Source organism: Diadema setosum, chromosome 4 (assembly GCF_964275005.1).
Source record: "Diadema setosum chromosome 4, eeDiaSeto1, whole genome shotgun sequence".
Classification (NCBI taxonomy): Eukaryota; Metazoa; Echinodermata; class Echinoidea; order Diadematoida; family Diadematidae; genus Diadema; species Diadema setosum.
In genome coordinates, this window is record NC_092688.1 from 14,406,603 (window position 1) to 14,430,186 (window position 23,584).

Sequence of the window (23,584 nt, forward strand, 5' to 3'; positions counted from 1 at the left end):
TTAGGCATACATGTACATTTTGGAGTAAAATTTGACAGATCTGCAGGCATACAAGAACTATGTTTTACCTTTAACACACAGCACATCTTATCTTAGGTTTTAGTGACGCAAAATACATAGGGGCAAGTTACAGAAAGAGACAGATGCAGACAAAATTTACAATATTTCTTTCTTTCTACAATGCAGGTCTATGACTGTAGAATTTCTGAATTGGATTAATTGCACTTTACCTCAAAAATTGCAAGAAATGCTGCAAAAGGAGAAGCATTGCATTTCTAAGAATCCAATGTGACAATTGAACTTGTCAGGTGACAAAGTCATGTGACCCAGAGGATCTACTTTTAACACATGCCCTTGACATCTCAGGGCAGGCTAAGCCAGTAACCTGATGGTTACAGGCATGGCAAAGGAATGAAGATGGACGTCTAGGAGAACACAAGCCCTCCATCAACAGGCATGGAAGCATGGACCTTCTTCACTTGATGGTTGCCATGACAACCACTCTCCTCATCTGCTTGACTTGGAATGGCTGCCAAAGAAGGCCCAGACACACACGGCACCGGACACCAGCAGGGCACCCCTATGTAGAAAGACAACAGCAGAAGAGCTCTACAAGTTTTTGCTCTTTCTATTGTATTATGGGAAATATCACATACTCAACACTAGACAAAATATCTATATCTATCCTTCGTTTCAACATATAAAAATGAACAAAGCAATTAGCATAATTTTTGCTATCAAACCTCTTTCTACAAGTAAGAATTCTACATTAATCTTTTCAATATATTCAGACAGACTAATCTACCCAGCGGGCTGAATCAATGGTTCATTGAATAGATTTTGGTTATACACATCGTTTATCAAGAGGAAAGGTAGAAACGCACATATAATGTGTATGTGTAAAAATTCTGTACTCACAAACTATACATTCATTCTAATACCTATTTTGTCAATTCAGGGTATTCTCTCTTCTTTATGAAATTCGCTTCCTGTGTAGAATGCAATCGAAAGATGGAGGCGCGTCTTATGACATGACGGCACAAAACAAAACAAAATAAAACAAAACAAACGCAGAAACAACTCACCACAGTCCCATCCTAACTCTTGGGCTATGGTAGAGGGGGCTGTACTTCACCACAGACAACTTTTGGTGATTCCTGAAGGCCCTCATAATGTCCTTGCTCCTAGAAGTGTCCAGGAGTAGAATTTTACAAATTTGACAAAAGTGAGAAATTTTCAAGAGATGATCAACAACAGCATTTCCCCCCTATTTTGGTATCTCTATTTTCATTCTATTTTTCTTTTTTCTTTATGAATATGATAGTAAACAGAATCTAAAGCACCATATTCCAACCCTTATCTCAAACTTTCACCTGGTTTGGCAATGTGGACTCGGGCTAGTGTCACATATGCTACTATGGAGCAAATCAAAATATCTTGTCTAATGGAAAGGAAGAAGTTGAAATATTGTACGAGCTACTGATTTAATCTTTTATTTAATTCATTTTTTTTTTAAACTTACCTATTTCATCTGTTCATACTTTTGCATATGCAGTTACTTCTGTACAAATCTAGATGCCTTTTGGTACACAGCACCTGATGAATTCTCACGTCTAAGACCATTACCCACTTTCAATCACTATTTTAAGACTAACATCTTTCCAACAAAGATTCCTCATTCTCTAGAACAAATTATTTGGTGTAGAAAGAAATAAGGGGTGGGTTAAGAAGACATCTATCCACGGGCAGCTAGCTTTCTGAAAAATATTGACGATCAATGCTACACACAGCCAAAAGACATGGGAGTTCTGCACCCACCCTCCGTACGTTGCCACGGCAAGCAGAGCATGTCGCCTGTCAATCATCTGGACATCCACGGAGCTAAATGCTCCAAAGGTCTGGGCAAGCTGGGGAAAGGAAGAATGCCCATAAAGTTTGGTCAAGCTGATCGTTTCTACCAACTCTGAAATGGACAGTTGCCAAGCGAGTGTTGATACTGAAAATGAAAAGGTTCCATGGTACACGACAACAGATCAAAACCAAAAAAGATTTCATTCATATTGACATCTACAATTTTAACATCATCAGCTCAAGAGGCTACAAATATATACAAGTTTCTTTTCCTTTAGTGATCAATATCAACAGAATTAGAAATAATTCAATAATTACTGGTAAACCCAACTTGTTTTCAGGAATATGTCAAAATGATTACTCTGAAGGTAAGAGTCTATGGGAGTTTCATAATTATACAGAGAACAGATATTTTCCCGCCTAAATCTTCCCACATTGCCCAAAATAGCCTTTAAATTTCCTTGAAAGCTCTTCACATGGACAACATGCTTTCTGATGCCAAAGCCAGACATCTCAACCTTTCTGACTGAAAAATAGTGATGATCTGGCTCAAAAGAAGGAAAGAAAAGCAGTTCTGATAGGAGTGTGTAGCAAAATAATCACACACACACACACACACACACACACACACACACACACACACACAAATAGGAAACTCCTATTAAAACAAGTGTTGAGAATGGTCAAAAATCAGATTCTTTTCTTCAAATTGAGAAGGGTTGGGAAATATGCGAAGCAAGAAAGAACATCTCTCACATAATATGGAACGCAAAGGTCAAGGGTCAGCTCACCTTGCCAACATCCAGTGACTGGGTGAGCCTCTTGGATGAGATGTGGAGCCACTGTGGTCTCAGAGAGGGGGGATCAGGCCCTCCTAGGTCCTGGGAGTTGGAGGGGGGGGGGGGAGAGGGGAGGGGGAGGGGGATGGCAGAGGGAGGGTAGGGATGAGAAATATGGGAATGACATAATTACAAGTAGGGAATATGCTCTACCAGTTTTTGTTTACTGTAAAAGGAGGAATGTTCGCGTGCATTTTAATTTAGCGAGCGCCAAGATTCGCAAAATTAAAATGCATGTGAAAGTTCTTGTCTTCACTATATGCATTGAATGCCTGCGAAAATGGCTGTCGGCTCCCATTTTCATGCCGGGAATATATCATGCTTTACAGTAATAGGTTAGTCATCATGGACACAGCATTGTGTGAAACCCCATAAAACTCATTTTGTCATTCTGTAGCGAACCAATAATTCCTTCAGTGAAAGTACCTCCTGGTAAGCAATCAGCAGTCATATGGAATGATGACTAATATGCAGAGAGAGAAGTCATACAAAAAGGGTCGAAGCACTGCCATGTAGGAGGTCCAAAAGGCTGTGTCTTGATTTATGGGTAAATGAACGGAAAGGTGAAAGTGCAAGGACGTTCATCACACGAAAATGGTCTCTGCATTGGTCTTGCTTTTCATAATTAGTCCTTGCAAAACATGCTCCCCTTTTTATGCCTTGTTCTCCAGCAAAATGCTGGACATGGCTTTGAAAAACTGATGCATGGCTAAATTACAAAATTTTGCATGAATAAATGGCAATCTTCAGCTGCAGTGTACAAGAGCAGTGAGAAAATGGAACATTTTAAATTTTGATTTGAAGACAAGGTAGCAGTTTTATCTTGGATTTGTAATACACTTTAAGGCAGTCATAAACCCGGGTCATAACCTCAAGATAGAGGGTGCATGAAAGTTAGATGGGCTTGAAAGAAGAGCACTGCAATCTTTATAAGGAGTTTAACCACACAAGTTTTGATGATTACAAAACGTTCACTTCATTGCATAAATAGTTACACAAGTCAACCTGGTAAATAGACTGATGTTTTCATACTTCAGATAGTGGGTAGGTGCAGGGTGGGAGTGGCAGGCATTACTACATATCGTAGTCAAGTCCATTTTCTTACGAAAAACAGGTCCACTACGGTTAAGTGAAAATCCTTCCTTTTTCATAGCATATCATATTTCAAGAATATGAGCCAATAAAAAGAATGGAGAAGATATTTTCCTATTACACTAGCATCACATCCTTTTTTCTTTTTGAAGCCCGCCGCACACTAAACGACCATCCGACTGTCGGTTTGATGACACCAAACACCCAAGAGTCAGGTCTTAGAACTCAATCACAGGACCTGGTCAGAAGGTTTTGGCATGTTGAAGTTTTTTTCAAGTGGTCGTGCGTTTATAGCTAGCTAGCTGCGCTCGCGCTGTGTGTTTAAGTGCGTGGGAGGCTGGTTGCAGGTCCTAAGGTCAGAGACACGATCCTGTTGGACAAACAGTTCAATTTACTGATTGATTGATGCACACTCTGTCCACTCTTCATTTATTTCTGTCTCATCAGTGCTCTGGGCATGTACATAAATACAGTCCTCATACACAAACAAGTAGGCTTCACTTACTTTAAAAACAAAAGAAAAGAAAAAAAAACAACAAAACAAAGACCGTTTCTATGGCTGCATCAGCACTATAGGTAAATGTAGAATGTTTTTCAAAGTTTCAGGAGCAGATGGAAAATATGTTTCCCCAACTCTGGTGGGTTAAAGTGGGGATGTACATATAGAACAGCCATTTTCCATTCGGTGGCTCTCCATGCTTCGCATGATTTCCGGCATCCGTCGTTCAAATGGGGCATGTAGACCACGGTCTGTGGGCCGGCTTCTGTATGCACTTCCTTATCAGCAACCACGGTGTTAACCCACTATGTGCTTTGAGTGCTGATTGACACAAGAAAACCCCATAGCTTTGTACACACACTGTCCAAGAGTACCTGGGTCAGAAAGGGTTAATGGGTATTACTCACCACATGGCTGACCATGGCTCGTATGATGTTCACCTTGTTGATGTAAGGCTGCAGCTTCCACTCATACTCCCTGAAGTCGAGTGGCCTGACTGCCATCCCACTGCCGAGAAATCGTTTCATAGAGATTCGCATGATTGTCATCTTTTGGACATTCATGGCAATGACCACGCAATTCATACACATTCAAAAGGAAAAGGGAAAGCAAAAGCTTGATTGTTCTTTCTCCATTTTCTTTCTTTTCACTAGCAGGCATGTCCTGCTTTTATTAACCCGTTTCATGCTGAGTTCTGAAATCCCCATAGACTTAGTACGCAGGCCACCAGGTTCCCATGTGGAACAGGTTAAGTTATACATGTGGATTTGTTGCATGAGATATGATCATCACTGTTATATATACATTCTGGATACGCCAATTTGCATCAACATAACCGCAACAAACAAAAAGCACACACACAAACACACAGATAAACACAGACACAGACACAGACACACGCAAAATGACTACAAACACACACACACACATACGCACACACACACAAGCATACAACACACACACACACACACACACACACAAATGAAACTGTGCAGCGGAGCTTGTTTTTTGAGGAAAGAAAAGATTCAGAGCATATTAGGTAATTCTACTTGAATTGCTAACAATTGTGCCTGCTTGCTGTTCCTGAAATCTAACATAGATAGCAAGAAATGACTAATCTTCAACATTATTTTCCCCTCAAACGATAACTAAATGTCCTTTCTTTTGCAATTGGTTCTACTCCTGGTTGAACACATGGGTCCAAATCTCCACAGCTTGTTTCTGTAATTCCACCGAACATTTCTTTCTGTTTTTTGTTTTTTTTTTGTCGAAAGCCATACAAGCAAGGACTTTGTCACTGATGCTCCATGAGAGGAGCAACTTGTTGACATTCATCAGTTCAGTTTGTGAAGCCATAGTCACTAATTGTCAGCAAGGAGTGGCATCTGATGACGAAAGAAACCCAAACTGCGTGACATTGACTGTAATGCGCATGTATACAAGTGATTAAAGGACAAGTTCACCTGCAAAGACACGTGGATTGAGTGAATGCAGCAATATTAGTAGAAGACATCAGTGAGAGTTTGAGGAAAGTCGGACAATCCGTTCAAAAGTTATGAATTTTTCAAGTTTCTGCTCAGTCACTGCTGGATGAGAAGACTACTACAGCTTTTGATGTCACACGTGTAGAAAGATATAAAGCAAATACAAAGAAATTTCAAAATATTTTCACTTTTCTTGCATAATAACAGAACACTTAACTTGCCTCTTCCAGAAGGCAGGGGGGAATAAAATTGTCCTTGATATACGTCAGTGACAAGTTGAGAAAATGTACACTTTTTTTCAAAAAATAAAATTTTGTGAAATTCTCTTTATATTTTCCTTACATTGTTCTATGCATGTGACATCACGCACTTTAGTCGTCTTCTCATCCAGCAGTGACTGCACAAATACTTTAAAATATCATAACTTTTGAATGGATTGTCCAATTTTCCACAAACTTTCACTGATGGGCTCTACTAATATTGCTGCATTCGCCCAATCCACATGAACATGAAGGTGGACTTGTCCTTTAAATGACATCGACAATAATTGTCAAAGCTTGGGCAGGGCTGCCTTGATTGATGCATACTTGAAATCTGAACCCCTAATCTGTCGATCTACTGGATTTGGGCACACAGGCTGCGGCGCTTTCTTCACCAATGATTGGCGCGATTGCCTGGATTCTTATTGTCAATGAAAAGAAATAGCCTAATTTCCCTAATCCCCATCATGTCACCATGGTCTTCCTGTTGGACTGAGGCACATTGTTACACCTGAGTGGGCTTGCTAATCCACAACTTGGTCAGGTTTGAATTGATTTGATACTTAATGCTAGTGAAAAAGCTTGATGAGTTAGGTTATTAGTGCTTGGGCACATAAAAGGGTTAATAATCTGCAGTGTGCTGGCTGTGCAATCTGGTCCATGTATTTAAGTAGACATGACCACTTACACAAACACACATACACAAACACATACACAAACACCACTGGAAGGATTATGGTTACTGGTAGCTGTATAGATGTCACCACTGGGGGCAGTATAACAAGTTTGTTACCATGATTTACTACTGTCTCCTAGTCTCTCGTTACAGGGAAATCCCACTTTGACATTAATAACCCCCCCCCAAAAAAAAAAAAAACAACAACAACAACAAACAAACAAACAAACAAACAAAATTTTAAGTTAAGAAGCTGAGGAATAGTTATACTGTGAAAACCACTGATAGAACCAGAAAAATGACTGAAGGACATGCAGTAGATTTTGTCGGCAAAATGAAAAAGTTATGTTTAATTACAATGTAGTCAATAGGTGAAGAGCATTTTAGGATGTGGAAGTGGGCGTCACTCAGAGGAAATGACCTTAATTTTTTTGAGTGCCCTCTTGCAGTTTGATTTGATACTAGTCTATTTTTTCTTTTTCTTTGCATTTTCTTCAACACAATATGAACACACTTACTAGTAATATAATTGCAAAAGACAATAGTTAAAAAAAAAGTAATGAGGAGACCTTCAGCTTAAGCTATTATTGCTTAACCTTGATGGAGACCTCATTAACACGATTACAGACTACATTACTCGGCCGTTTGAACATTAGCTTTAGAGACAGCTAAGGAGAAGGGGTATATATAGAAGCTGACTCTGTAGGACAAATGTGAATACAGTGCATGTTAGTGAGTGTTCATGCAAAATGAAAAAAAAAAAAATGAAATGCATATTTGAATAAGCACTCTGAACACAATTTTAAAATCTAAAAGGGTCACTGAGAACTCCCCCCCCCCCCCCTAAAAAAAAAGTTACTAACTTTCTCCCTGTAGTGTCAGTACATCAAAAAAAAATTTTCCATTCCTCTCTTTATTTTGTAAAAATTTACGAACCTTTGAGGACTGATTGATAGGCTAACTATTCCATCAATGCCATTCCCTGACTGCTTCTGTCCACAAGCAGTATTAAATGCCAGCATAGCTGCTTGGGAATGGGAAGATTCTTGGGGGAGTGTTACATCCTGCACTTTTGATAGTTATATGTACAAAAAAAAAAATACTTATGATTTAGATTTTCTGTTTCTATCTTATGTGACCCTCACACATAAGATCTGAGTAAAATTTGGCTGCCATCCAGTAAGAGTTCTCTGCTGTATCTATATGATCACATCATTTATTCTTCTTTTGGCATCAATTGTGTGCGTGAGTGAATGTGTGCTATCTCTATAAAAACAGATGTGGTTGGGAAAATCTATGTCTGTTTCTCTTCGAGAAAGAGAAATGTGCTCCCGTGTCCTTTGTGATAGGCTCATTGGATTTTCTGTATGAGCACAGTGGACTGCAGAGATTGAAAATGAACAACCCCTTTAAACTCCTCATGTAAATTTTCTGATCAATGCAGCATTACAACAACAACAAAAGTGTAGTCTATTAAAATGTTCTTACCTTGTATCCTTGGCACTGATGAAGTGGGCAAGTCTGAGAAACACTGTTCAGGAGAGAAACAAAACATATAAACATTACTCTAAAAAGAAATACAGAGGATAGAAAAAGTGAAATTCACAAAGATGAGATTGACTCTAACATCACGATTTCAAACATGGAATGCCTTTGTTTGTCTTTATACATCAAGTGCACATATACATGAAAAATTTGTGTGATGTCTTCAAACTTGTGGATGCTCCTTCCATGTGATGTGTAACTATGAGAATTTCATCATTTTTCCCCCCACATATCCTTCAAGACCAAGCAAGGAGGCCAATTTAACTACTCAAAGAAATATAAACATTTTGTCTCATTCTATGCACAGCAAATGAGAGTTCGTACGCAAGCAGTACCACTATCAAAGATCGAGGCAAATGCCCAGTGCCTGTTGTATGCTGCATTGGTTGTCTACCTTACAATCAACTGCTGTAATTTTTTTTTTTTTTTTTGATACTTGCTAACTTCTGCTCAACTTTTCAACAATGCACATGTATTGCTTCAAATGCACAAGACTTTATTGGGAAGAAAGACAGTTTGGAGTAATCTTCGAACCCCACTGGAGCAAGACCACCCCTAAACCACAGTTTCTTCATCAGCAGAGACTCCAACTCTCCTGCTTTCGACGGGAGATCTCCCGCCGAAAGCCCATTTTTACAAAATCTCCCGTTCTCCCTCTTGAGATTTAATTTCTCCCGCCCTGGCTCTGTGTCTCCCGTTGGAAAGGATTTCTTACTCATTGCCATCGTATGTTGAAAAATAAGCCTCAGGTAGCACGAGAGAGCAGGTAGAACCCTAGAGCTTCCAGGGCCCTTTAGTGGGCAGTGGACCCTGGCCGCAAGGAACTTCGCGCTCGTGATGTGCACTTCGCGGACATCAACTTGGAGTCTCCCGTTTGCTAGGGGTTTCAGGCGGGAGAATTTCCAGATCAGAATGTGCTTGGGGTTGGAGTCTCTGCATCAGTGCACTATCTAAAGCCAACACACACATGATAATGTCACATAAACACAACAACACTTTAGTTTGTCAAAAGCTCCCCCACAGTGGAACACGAGTCATGTGACATGTTGCAGATGGGAACCATGGTGACATGGGGTAAACAAAGGCTGCCACTCACCATACCCGGCTGCGTAGGCGTCAAAGCCCGCCTCGTGAAGAGGAGCCTCAGTGCCTGTATGACAGATAATAGGATATTTCACACGAGGCTACCAAGGGGTGGAGTTGGGGGTGGGGGGTGACACGGTGATGGTGAACTTTAACTTTCATCATTGCCGATGGCAACCTGTTTGTACACTGTGTTAAATGCATTTTGACATGCCAACACTGTGAGGGTTAATCGGGCAAATGCAAACAGTAAAATACAAAAGTTAAAGGTTCCCTCTCAGTCCATCATATTTGACAACTAAGTATAGTATAATTTATGTACACTACTATGAAGAGGTTAAATTTCATGAGACAGACCAAACTGATTTGGAATACTGGACCCAGAAATTTCTGATGAAAAAACAACACTACAGTGGCCTGAAGCTAAATACATGAATACAACCTTAGTTGACTTCAGGCTTTTTATTTCATGAAAACAATTTTTCTGAATCAAACCAGGGAGGTGACCTCCCTGATCAAACCAAGAAGCACACACTTGCTACCTTTGATTAGACAGGGCATCACGCTTTCTACCCATAGTCCCCTATTTCACATTAACCCCACGCCGGCCATACATACTGTAGTATCTCTCACCACCTGAAGGACAAAACTCTTTTCCCCCCCATGGAAATCTTTAAGAGTCATATTCCTCATTAAGAAAAAAAAAAAATGGTTATTGAGAGATACGATGAGATTTTTAAAATAAAAACCCACTATATCACGCCCCTAGAGATGAAGGTCCATCCAAAAAAGAAAAAAAAAAAGAAATAAAAAGAAAACACTATCAAATCTCTGCAGAGTTTGATTACTACTACTACTAATAATAATATGAACACTTGTAATGCGCCGGTATCCATCATGAATAGATGCTCATGACACAAGAAAGAGAGGCAGAAAGAAAATACCACTGAAAAAGAGGTATGAGAAAAGGAATAAAGGAAATGTTCACAAAAAAGCTTGTCTAAATAACCAGGTCACTTTAAGTGAGCTCTTAAACTCACTTAGAGAGGACAGATTACGAATGTTTTGTGGGAGTCTATTCCATAGGAATGGGCCAGCATACAGAAATGATCGATCACCCCAAGAATTGATGAGTTTGTGGTACAGCAAGTAGAGATGAGTTTGAAGACCTAAGGCGCCTAGAAGGATTGTATAAAGGGGTAATCAAGCTACAGTTGTAGTGAGGAGCAGTTCCATGTAGTGAATGAAAAACAAATAGCAGTAACTTGACAGTAGTAACAGTAACTATCTCCCTTCTGTCTTACCGTACTTGTCAAAGCCAACCTCATGACCGATATCCGGAGACATTAGGACTAGCTGCTTTCCTTCAAGACTGTCGAGAAGAGAAAATGGCCGAGGACAGCCGAGAAACATTTCACTCAAAACACTCAAACAATGAGGAAATGTGAAAGCTCATATCTACAGAGTGAAGAGAGTAACGGTAGACCCTCATACATACTTCCGTCTTATGATTTTCTCTAATATGTATCATGTGAAATCGGAACTTCTCTATTGACAGCTTCTGATGGCTTACTGTTAACGCTAAAATTTTCGTGGTGGTCTTACTCTTGCAAATTTCTTCCATATGTCATCGATTCCGGAAGTAATAACAAGTGAAAACGTTGACAAAACAACACTAGTACTGAACGTGAAAAGTCTAGTCTGGTGCTGGCAATTATGTGCATGCTTAAACCATTGAGGACGGTTTGATTTTGCTACAACATGTATTTCCCATAGACGCCTGCCCGATTATACTCGGGACTCGTCCTCAACAGGTTAAAGGGATAGTACAGTATTGGTGGGAGATGAGAATTTGTCTTTTAACTTTTTGTGAGATACCAAGAAAACACTTTATGATATAGTATGGAGCATACCCTTTTAAGAGGAATTCAAAGTTTATATGATGAAAATCAGGTTTGGAATGACTGAAACATTCAAAACCAAAGTAAAACAAAGCGATCGTAATAAAGTGTGGGTCCCACACTTTATTAGAATCGCTGTTTTTTGGATATCTCAGCCATTTCAAAACCAATTTTCATCAAATAAACGTTGAATTCCTCATGGAATTACATGCTCTCTCATATTTCGTAAGAGGTTTCTCATTATCTCACCAAAAAATGTTAGAAACCTGAAATTAGGTCTCAACCAAAACTGTACGATCCCTTTAAGCTAAACTTTATTTGCTATCGGACTAGATTACTTGGGATACACCCACAAGAAAATCTTCCTAACCAAGATAGTGCCAATGACATCATCTGCCAATTACCTGTATTGCAAAGTATTTATGTAATTGACAAAACACAGTAAAATGCACCTTCCCCCCTAGACCTAGCAAGAACTTGCATGTTTTTCTGCAATGTCTTTTGCTAATCACATTGGTAACATGGAAACATACAAGTTGTGCTCGGCCTAGGGATATGTGCATTCAAACGTCTTTAGTTAACTATACCATATGCAGTACCTAAGGAATGATTAAACAGATGATGTTACATGCTGAATCTTGGTTTGGAATGTGTTCTATCTTTGTGGGCATATCCACGTGATCTGAAGAAAGATAGTAAAAAATTATTATAAAACATATGACACATACTCACATATTCATGTGGCTATGTAAGTGATATTGAGAGTATCCTGAATCAACAAAAGTCAACATGCATATGCATTATATAGTTCCTTTATAAAGACTACTAGGTACTCACGATGAAAGATGTTCCAAGAGGGAAGCTAGGAATGTCTGGGAGATGGGAAGTCCTGCCTCGTTCATGCTCTGAAGAGGAAAAAAAAAAACCCAAGCAAACCAAGAATAGAGTTGACATGCTGCCACTGCCTCCGCATTTCATCTTCCTCTCTCCATGAGAGAACAAGACCAGACTGATATAATAAACAGGTTTTTCTGAACTCTCTCATTCACTGTAGCACATTGCTCCTGGGAGCCACATGGGCCCAACTTTGTGGGATTGATTGCCAGAGAGAGACAGAGGAAAGATTGATCGGGAAGAGAGAAGAACTATTTTGGCCCTTTACACAGGCATCTTTATCTTACATATTTAAAGATTATTCAAGAAATGAATCATGAAATATATGACAAATTTGGTGCCTGGAGCTTCCATGTTACTGTACATGTATATCTGACAAAGAGAAATTGATTACCTTTTGACGGCTTCCATTCTTAATACTTTCAAAGAATCAATTGATAACACTGATCTAACAATTAGTGGAGGTATAAAAAAACACCAACAAAACACATATTCCTGTAAACCTATCAAAGCGGGTGGTATGCTCTTCTTATAAATCTTATCATGATGTGTCAACTTATGAAAACAAATTTTCATCACAGTCATCATAATCATGAAACCTTTCTGGCAAATGTTATTAACAAAGGTAAGGACAGGTACCTTTCGCATCTCAAATGCCAGGAACTTTGTGTCGTACACCTTTGGAAAAAGCTGGTGTATCTCTCTTTTGAAGGTTGCATAACTGCCTGAACAAAGGATTAAAAAAAAAAGATGAATGTGAGGACATGGTGGCTGAGATAGACGGATAGATAGAAAAAGACATAGATAGATAGATAGATAGATAGACAGATGGATAGATAGATAGATAGGTAGATGAATAGATAGATAGATGGGTAGATAGATAGATATATAGATACTTACAATTGTGAATAGACATAGACAGATAGATAGATAGATAGATGGGCAGATACATATGTAGATAGATAAATAGGTAGATAGACGGGTAGATAGATAGATAGATAGAAAGATAGATAAATAGATAGACAGATAGAAAGATTGATAGACAGATAGATAGATAGATAGATAGATAGATAGAAAGATAGATAAATAGACAGACAGATAGAAAGATTGATAGACAGATAGATAGATAGATAGATAGATAGATAGATAGATAGATAGGACATGACATAGCGGAAGAAAGAGAAAGAGTAAGAACATCAGTTTGCTTTGGAAACTATACACAGTACTAGTATTTTATGTTGTAAGGGGACTTTGCAAATTTAACAACATACAAAATTTTGAACACTTATCTCGACATGAATGTGACGTGCACACATACATTTCTCCAGTCATTACTGCACTCCATGATCGCATATAAAACCACTTGCAATATTGTCAGGCAGTCCCAATTTGGAAAAAATTATAACTTGTTTAATTTATGGCATATGCTGTAATGTATAAACCGGATTCCATGTATTCAAAGGTGTTTCTGGAGTACACGTATTAATAATAACATAACTTGCTACGTCAGGGTGGAAGAAACATTAAAACATTTGAATATGCTAATGAACTGGTCTATTACCTGGAAGTGGATTTTGAAATTTCTGGAACATTAGCAAGAGGTCAGTCAGTAGATTATGTCCAATCAAGGGCTGAGGGTAGAAGAGAGAGGGTGAAGGTTATGTGAGCCAGCGTGACAGTAAATTTCAATCTTCAGCTGTGAGGCAAGATGTAATGTAATGGCTACTCATGACAGGCCATTTGCGATCACCTCCCATGTTCCACATGAAGCTGCAGTCAAGTTCAATGATGCTTTCACTATTAAGAAATCCATATATCTCATAAAAGTGCTGGACATATGATACAAACAACTGGTTTCATTTATGATTGTGCTCATACAATATGAGTGAGCCTGAGAACAAACCATTTTGTTCCTATTTGAACACATAACTTTTCGATAAAGACACCTAGGGTCTTGTCATTTGTTCTATTTATGAAACCTTGATATTATATTGACAACAGTAATTATCTAATAACCAAAAATACTTCAGAGACACTCTCTGCCAGTAAATGTCTTAGCGTCATGTTTCTGACTGATCCTTCATTTCAGTCCACAAAACAATATCTTTAACTAATTAATCTTTATACAGAAGCAGTCCTCGTAATAGCTCTGCAGCATCGACAGTTAAAATGAGGAAGGATCAAGAGCAGCCAAAGATACGATCCTGATCGATGAACAGGCTCTGACCTACACCATCATTCCGGAAAAGTACAAGCCAAGTAAAGTAAGGTAAGTAAGTAAGTAAAGTCAAATATGTTCTGTTTCCCAGGAACTTGCCTTTTTACTCTCGCTGATGGCACGGAAGACTTTGGTGAACCCTAAGAGCAGATCTACAATCCTTGAAAAGAAAAAACAACAGACACTTCAGATGTGTAGCCATAGGGTTCAAAGCAGGAAGAATTATTACTACTTCACGTTTCAAAGTGCAGGATATGTGTTAGGCAAATTATCAGTGGTAAATAATACCTTGAATATGGTTACATTCTTAAAAAGATTCTCCCTACACTCCTACACACCTTTGTAAACATAGAACTGAAGAAAGTCTTTAGGAAATTTGGGACTGCAGGCAAAAGAGAATTTAGCGCTCTACAACATCTCATTGACGGTTGATGTTCATTTGAGCACGAATACATTTTGTTATATTTCACTCATTTGTACAACACTAAACAGACTGTGTTGCAATCTGTCAGCAAAAAAGAGAAAAATAAACCTATAGAATGGTTGTGTTTAGCAGTGTTGTAATGTTGACCTGGATTTCATGCATTACTAGTATCAGCACTTAAAGGAGACCTCCGCATGATTTTCAGACTTTTACATTTGAACAACTATACATTACTTATACTGAGTACAGAGTTTCAGAATTTATAGTGAGTGGGGTGAGGAATAAGAATGTTTTCAAAATCTAAAACAAATTGCACTGAACAAGGATGATGACATGGCAGCCTCACCATAAGAATGCATGAGTTGGGGCTCAAGGAAGCAGAACAAAAGAAGAAGGCATGCATAGATTTCACACAGGTGAACATGTTAAACAAGACGTATTGTAATGGATTACATTGCCAGATTTCTGAAATATGTGAGGCTCCTATATCATCAAGACTGTTCAGTGTATTTTGTTTAAGATTTTTCAGAGTATTGGTTTCTCTGCTCAAGGACCACAATCAATTCCACAAATCTATATATGGAGCTGTTGATTTATGTACTACATGATATGAAATACGAAAAATCGTCTGGAATTCCCCTTTAAATCCTTTACTGACAGACATAAGTTAGTCAATCTGAGAGTCTAAATTTGCATGTAATTCTTTTTGTAACAGTGTGTGTGTGTGTGTGTTATAAGTTAATTGTGTGTGTGTGTGCAGTTGAATGAGAAATGTGTGCTAATACTATGTGTTTGTGAATGAGTGTGTGTATGCATCATTATCAATGTTTTGTAGATGCCAGTACCTGGATGTATGTGTCTGTGGGTGAATGTGTGTAATGCATATATAACTGGAAATGAAGCAGCCTTACATAACTTGCCATCAAAAGGTAAGGAGGTCTTGAGTATGGTAATGCAATGCATCATACAAGTCTTCACATTTTTGCTACTTACTTGTTGCCAATAGCGACTTGGTCTGTGTGCAGGGAGTCTTCATTTTCTTCGGCCATTCTCTTGATGGTTAACTAGTGGTGAAACACACAAATACAACAGGATTTGAATTATTCAATACTTTTGATTGTTTTGAATCTCTTCTGCTAAATCAAAAGAATGATAGATGAAAATGGCAGACGTGTGGCTGTAAAACATCTTATCATCTGATATACAGTATGTCCCCCAAAAATTACAATCAAATTTTCGCATTGATAACACCGTATTTGATTAATCTGTCTAAATGCAACTTCAGGGTCTTAAAATATAACATCTTAGCTATATTTGCAGAAAACTCCATACAATTTGGTTAAGCAGTCACAGAGAAATGTGGATTGTTATAAAGCATGTCATGAGTCTGATTCTTCCAAGTTTAGCACTTGGATGCTCTTGTGTGTGAACACAACAGACAGAACTTGGAGAGAAGAGATTCCTTACATGCTCCACAAAACTCCTCATTTCTCTTTGACCACTGAAGCAAATCAGATGGAGTTTTCTGTAAGATGTGGTCAATGAGTTATAGTTGCGTACCCTGAAATTGTATTTGGATTGATTCACTATCTTTAAAGGGACTGTACAGTACTGGTTGAGGTGGGGATTCAGGTTTATAACATTCCTAAGTGAGATAATGAGAAACCTCTCATGAAATATGAAAGAGCATGTAATTGTAAGGATTCAACATTTGATGAAAATTGGTTTTCACATGGCTTAGATATCCAAAAAAAGTGATAATAATAAAAGGCGACAGGCCACACCTTTTATTAGGATCTCTTTGTTTAACCTTGTTTTTTGGATATCTCAGCCATTTCAAAACCGATTTTCATCAAATAAACTTTTGATACCCCTTAGAATTGCATGGACATCTCATAAAAAGGTTTCTGAATATCTCGCAAAACGTTAAAAGCTAAATCCTCACCTAAACCAGAACTGTACAGCCCCTTTAAAGTTATCATTGCGGAGGGTCTCATTGTAACTTTTTTTTTTTTTTTTTTTTTTTGGGGGGGGGGGGGGGGGGACATACGGTATAAAAGACATGCAATAACTGGAAATTTTCATAGCAGCAACCACAACTACAATGCCGACGCTGATGCCAACGATGACAGCAACACTTGTATGTGGCTGTGTGGAATCCAGATTCTGTAGCTATGGGCATTTTAAAGCCTGGCATCTAATGTGATAATTATATCAAAGGTCAAGTTCACCTTCACAGACATGTGGATTGAGTGAATGCAGCAATATTAATTGAACACATCAGCAAGAGTTTGAGGAAAATCAGACGGTCCGTTCCAAAGTTATGAATTTTTGAAGTTTCTGCTCAGTCACCGCTGGATGAGAAGACTACTACAGCTTGAGATGTCACATGTGTACAACGATATGAAGAAAATATAAAGAAAATTCAACTTTTTAAAGCTTTTCTCGAATAATAAAAGATCACTTGACTTCCCTCTTTTAGAAGGCAAGGGGGAATAATATTACCCTTAACATTTGTCAGTGATGAGTTGAGGAAATGTGCACTTTTTTCAAAAGGTAAAATTTTGTGAAATTTTCGTTATATTTTCCTTATAGCGCTGTATGCATGTGACATAATACACTGTAGTAGTCTTCTCATCCAGCAGTGACTGTACTGACGCTTAAAAAATTCATAACTTTTGAACGGGTTGTCCCATTTCCCCCAAACTTTCATTGATGTGTTCTACTAATATAGCTGCATTCACTCAATCGACATGTCTATGAAGGTGGACTTGGCCTTTAATGGGTAAACCCAAGCTCACCTGCCATGTATTATTGACATCAAACCTTGTGTTGAGAATGGGAAAAGAATCCTGTAGGACCAGCTGAGTCAGCAAACCATTCAGCTCTGAAAGTGAAGATATGAAAATAATCATAATGAGAAAAAAACAAAAGACATGACATCAAAGATCTGCTTTCTCTCTCTCCTTGCTCATGTCCTCTCTATCTTTTCAAGAAATTTCGCACAGCAATGCTCTGCAAGAAATAGGATTGCTTATTTTCCCCTTCCTTCTTGCTTTCTTTCCTCTTGTTTCTCATCAAAGTCTTCAGACAACCCCAACAATGTCATGCTTCAACTTTTATGCATTGTAATGTGATAATTGTAACATAATTGTTATATTGTACATTTTGTACATGCTGTAAGTGAGTGCTAAGCATGATTGACTTACTCAATGGCATGCCACATTCACATTCTCATTTAAATCAAGAAGTAGTATGGTATACATCAGTTGATGATGATCAGTAAATGGTAGTAAGTTCCCAGTGTGATGTGCTGGAATGTGTTTTTACATATACCCTTTGTGGTACATGTTTCAATGCCTTCTTGGGGTAGCAGCAACTTGTAAACTCTCAATCTATTTTCTATCTTCTGCATCCATCATCAATGTAGCACAAAATCAGTTAAAAAAAAAAACCAAACAACACAAACACTCTAAATTGGATGAAAAGGGGCAATGGGTATAACAGAGAGAAAAGAATGGCAGCTATCAGATATAATGAGCACACAATGAAACAAAACAAAACAAATTTGTAAAGCAATAACAAACAAACAAAACAATTACAATATGGAACAGTTGCCATGACAACAGTGAGAGAAACAAAAACACAAACCTTCATATTGGCCCAGGACCATTTCATCGCCTGGCTTTGCACCAGATAGCCACTCTGCCACACTATTCCTCGTCTCTCTCTGTATGTCTTTGTCCATGTACCTATCAGAAGTGAAGAGGTGACGATGATGCAATAGTTTTTACCACAGAGTTAAGGTAATGTTTGGACAACAGGAATAAAGGTGAAAGTCATTCTCCAAGCAAGTGATTACCGACAAATCAGAGCAACATTTATGATTTCCCTCAAACTCTCTAAACTGAATAATACTTATCATGAGAAATTCTCAAAATCACCCTAGGAATGGTAAATTAATAGACTAAATGACAATGTGCATTTTTTATGAAATGTGAATAAATACAGTCAACTATTTTCTTCCCCTAATTGTATAAATCTTAACTACAACTACAAACTGCTCTGACAGTGCTTTGCATGTCTCAAAGAAAATATACAGGGGTGGATCCAGGAATTCCGTTAAGGGGAGGCACCTTTACAAAGTTAAAGGGGGGCGCACGCACCCCAATTTTTCTTTTTTTTTTTTAAAGAAAAAAAATATAGAGGGGGCGCAGGCTCGGTGCGCCCCCCTCTGGATCCGCCACTGATATATAATCCCACCTCCTTCCCTTCCCATCCACACACACACACACACAGAGCAAAAAACACACACAAGCACACACACATTCACACTCACTGCCTGCATACACAATATTACAAAGGGGCATGGTGTAGAGACAGACAATCCCCAGAATCAACCAACCAGACAATCAATCTAAACTGCTACCTGGCTAGCAACATGGGCTTGGTATCAGCCTGCCTCCTGAGTTCCTGTTCCTGGTCCGTTGTCAGGTAACTCAAGCCATAGTAGAACAGCTGTCATGAAGAATGAAAATTAGCAGATTTTGCATTTAATGCTTGTTTACTTACAACTGTATACAGCATTAAAACTTGAGACAAAGTCTTCAGGCACACTCAAATAAGTCACAATGATGAAAAAAAAAAAAATAGAAAGAAACATCAATATAATCACAGTGCCACTACAATTTTTGAAGTCATAGCTTCCATGTAAATCTCTGAAGGTGATATATCAAACAAACAAACTAACTAAATGACTAACTAACTATAAAGGGTATTCTAATACACAAGTGTAAACCCCTGTTAACAGAAGTATGTCTGCATTTTGAAGTTACTATATCAAGTAGGCCTACAATGTATTCACAGAAACAAAGATACCTTTAGAGCAATTATGCTTCCTCTCTTTCTGCCATAAACAGAACAAAACAACATCTATTTTCTGCTTTAACGTGCATAAAACTTCTATCGACATAACTGATTTCATATCTTATTTCAGCCTTAGATATACTTTAAGTATAGTTCCAGTGAGAGAAATTTAAATAATTTTTGACAGACTTTGCAGGACATCTGCCATTTTCATCGGAATATAATCAATTATCAATTTAAAGAATTGTGCTCAAAGTTATGCACATATGGAACTGGATCTGAAGCCAATTTGTACAGAACCATAAAAATACTGTCAATCTCACCTTGTTGAAGTCAAAGCTGTACTTGCAGAGGAATTCAATACTTGATGCCTGTGGATTAATTCAAGTACAAAGAGAGAAAGAGAGAAAATTAGTGAAAGAGTTCTGCAGAGAGCAAGGAAGATAGCATTGAGAACATGGTATTCAAAGCAAAAAAGGAGAAAATGCAACATGTACATAAAATCTTATTTTTCTTTCATTTTTTTGTCACCACAAAAAAATATCATACTAATTGTACAGACTCATCATCATGCATATATGTAACAAAGTGTTTTCAACACAGATATGAAAAAAAAAAAATCCCCAATCCAAATACAGGATGAATAAAATAACAAAACAAAACAAAACAAAAAACTGATCATTTGTAATACACAATAATGTTTGGAGGGTTTTCTGTGCAGCAGGTGAAATATCAAAATATATAATAAAATGTGAGAGGACAGGACATTTAGGTTTTAGGTAAACAATAAGTACCATAAATGAGCTACAATTCAGTTGTGGCATGTCCACTATTTTAAGGCAAAGCATTTTACAGCATTTTACCTGGCAAGTAAATCTTGCATCGACTGATGACATGCTCCTGGGGAACAGGTAGATATTGTATGTGTGCGCCACGTACCTGAAGGGTGAAACATTTATGAAATGCTATGGTAATTTGTACTGTTTACCATCGGGTGCAGTGATTTAGAAATTGTTCGAGTTTTCACATTTGATGCATGTGTGTAGGTCAGTTGTATCACAAAACATCCTACAGGATTCCTACCACACAAAAATTTTGCAATAAAGCCTAAAATTTCATGAATTTGAAGCCTAAAATATATGACGATATTTATCTCAGTAAACCATAACTACTATAACTATTGTTCACGTGTATATTTAACAATACTTAACATTGATTATACTAATTAACATTTTTTACGTTTCTATGCCTAACACACATTTAAGAACTATTTTTGAAGCACTAAAGTTAGGGTTTTTTCTTTTAATGCTATTCCCAAGGGTATACATGAATATAATGATATGCTCATTGTAGTTACATTCATTGGCACGCAAGCACATAGACTTGTGATGTACATCCAGATTTAGCAGGGCTGGACAACTTCAATTAACCTCAACTGTGTGACTTAAAATTTGTGACTGATTCAACTTTCTACTGAAAAACGATGAACATCTATCAATCAGCTTGCATATCAACTACAATCCATCTTTATTCTGAGAAGTGCAAACAGGAAATGTAAAATTTAAAGGTTTGTAATCTGTAAAAAAAATAATCAGAATATACTGAAGCCATAGAGGGTGACAAGAATAACTGGTATTGCATTTTATTCTAAACTACGGAATAAAATAACAAATAGAATGCACAGATCACATAATAATGTCAAATTACAATTTGTAGATGAAATCACTTGCAAGCTAACTCATATTTTGTGGCTTTATTTCCAATGCCTGTGACATTTCAATTCTGAATCCACATTTTGCTATCAAATTGAAGGCATAATAAAGGTTCCTCTTTCCACTTACTTATTTGACTTTGGTACCTTCACAAAGGCTGATATACCTGAAAAGAATATTTATGAGGAAACAATCACAAACATAACACAAAATTGAAATTAACAATTAGATTTGTTGGGTTTCATAATGATGGCATGTATGAAATTCATACTGAGCATTAGATACTGTTTCACTAATCTTTTGAGATGTTCAACTTACCAAGCCTCATACTGCAGAATTTAATGGCAAAAAATTGGTTTCTTTCCAGATTCACATAACATGCAGGTTATAATGTAACAGAATTTGAATATACTATCAGGGTAGGTAGAAGACATGATATTTCTTTATTCATCAATTCAGGGAAGGTAACAATAATTTCTGGTATTTAATCCACTCAATGTGATGGTTTTTAGCAGAAAATCACATAAATCTGCAGTAATACTCAAAATGCATCACAAGTTTTTTGGTGATATATCAATTATTGCTTGAATAAACATAATCACAGGGAGGTATAATCCATCAACTTTGTCTTTATCTTAGTCTTTTAAAGCCCTTCAGAAAAACACAGATGTAGTGTATCAAATTTCTCATGCTAGAATTGATTTTGCCAGCATTTATCTTTTCTCTTAAACAAAAAGATGTTGAATAATTGTCGACACATTTCATTTTCCAAGGATCAAGTTTCTATCCAAGCAACTGTCCACTACGGTATTGAACAGTCTAATTTAGACATAAGTAAATGATAATGACAATGTCAGAATCTTGGCGTAGACACTGGCAGTCCAGACATCAGAGAATAAAGTAAATGTCTAAACTGCACCACTTACCAATCTGACATATAGTGTACTGCATGGCCATTCTCTTGAGTTTCTCATACCGCTTCTCAGGGCTGTCAAACAAACTGTTGATATCCTCTTCAGTAGCGTGTAAGCCAGTGAACTCTGTGTCTATAGCTGGAAAACATGATACAATATGTATGCACAAACATGGCTACTGAAAATCATGACAGGCAACATAGCAGACCCCAAACTACTCTCTCCGCGCAATTTAACACCAGCGCACCCCCTGTCCGGTTGGCCCCTACTAAGGGGTGTTGGACAGTGATATACGAAGAAAAAAAAAAGAAGAAAGAAAAAATGTGGGCTGAATTAAATATGAAACCTTGAAACCCGACTTCCTCCATTCAGATAACATGTTTAACATCAACCACTTGCTTGCATTTCCCTATGCTGCTATAACATACAGTGTATAATATGAAATAGGAAATTAAGAAATTTTGTGTCAATCATGTGAGCCAAGCACGACTTTGGTTGAATGAATCACCAGATCCTATTCATATTTATATGGATATCTTTCAAAACAAAGCCTAGCATTGCATTAGATATTGAATCATATAGTCACACACCTGACTACACACACACACTGCACAGTTAACACACGGACACACATAACACAAACAAAATTGCCAAAAAAGAAAAACAATAAGTAAGTGGTGATCAATCAATCATGGCACAGGAGGCATGCATCTAAATTTAGCGGAATATGCCTACAACAACACGGTGCTTTACAAAACAATACATAATTCGGTTCAGTCTCAGACCATTTATTGCATTTCATTTTACATTGTCATTGGCCATGTCCGATCCACGGGCACACAAACCGGTTTGTACATGTTGTTTGTGTACAACTGCAACTCGAGTTGGGCTTTGACAAGTCATACACAGAAAGTCGCGCGTGGGACTGAACAGATCAATGAACTCGAGCTCTTTTTGAGTGAAGATTGATAATGGCCTACTAATCAAGCCTAGAAAAGCTTGAAATACGAACCGATAAAAGAACTGTCACTTATGCTCTGGAGTATCCTGTGCTCCTCATATGGGAAGCTGTGACGGGTGACTTCCATACTAAGTAAATTGTATTCCAACTTTGACTCTAGAGAAGCAGCCAGTCGTTCACTCCACAGGCAACGAGAAAGTGGCGGTGGGCATTGGGGCGGCGCGGCGATCGATCGCTTTATATTGACCGATTCGGGTTCGTTGAGGGCAGCAGACATTTTATGGCACTGGGCGCAGCCATGAGCTCAAATTGCGGTGTCTCAGCCGACCCCCCCTGCTCTCCCCCACCCCACGGGCAACATGTTT

At 38.0% G+C, this 23,584-nt stretch overlaps 1 protein-coding gene across 1 annotated transcript; it reads right to left on the minus strand.

The window, feature by feature from the left end:
- Nucleotides 1-475: 475 nt before the first annotated feature.
- Nucleotides 476-23,346, minus strand: LOC140226904 (pre-piRNA 3'-exonuclease trimmer-like). Its single transcript, XM_072307331.1, has 21 exons — nucleotides 23,271-23,346; nucleotides 22,271-22,396; nucleotides 21,474-21,510; nucleotides 20,496-20,571; nucleotides 19,956-20,003; nucleotides 19,196-19,284; nucleotides 18,418-18,518; nucleotides 17,568-17,653; nucleotides 15,760-15,830; nucleotides 14,442-14,502; nucleotides 13,686-13,755; nucleotides 12,764-12,849; nucleotides 12,068-12,135; nucleotides 10,634-10,701; nucleotides 9,343-9,396; nucleotides 8,190-8,232; nucleotides 4,689-4,788; nucleotides 2,643-2,732; nucleotides 1,819-1,907; nucleotides 1,086-1,184; nucleotides 476-580 (listed from the first exon to the last, which is right to left on the minus strand). Exons 1-21 carry the CDS (start codon nucleotides 23,344-23,346, stop codon nucleotides 508-510), a joined length of 1,611 nt encoding a protein of 536 aa, XP_072163432.1. The 3' UTR covers nucleotides 476-507.
- Nucleotides 23,347-23,584: the final 238 nt, after the last annotated feature.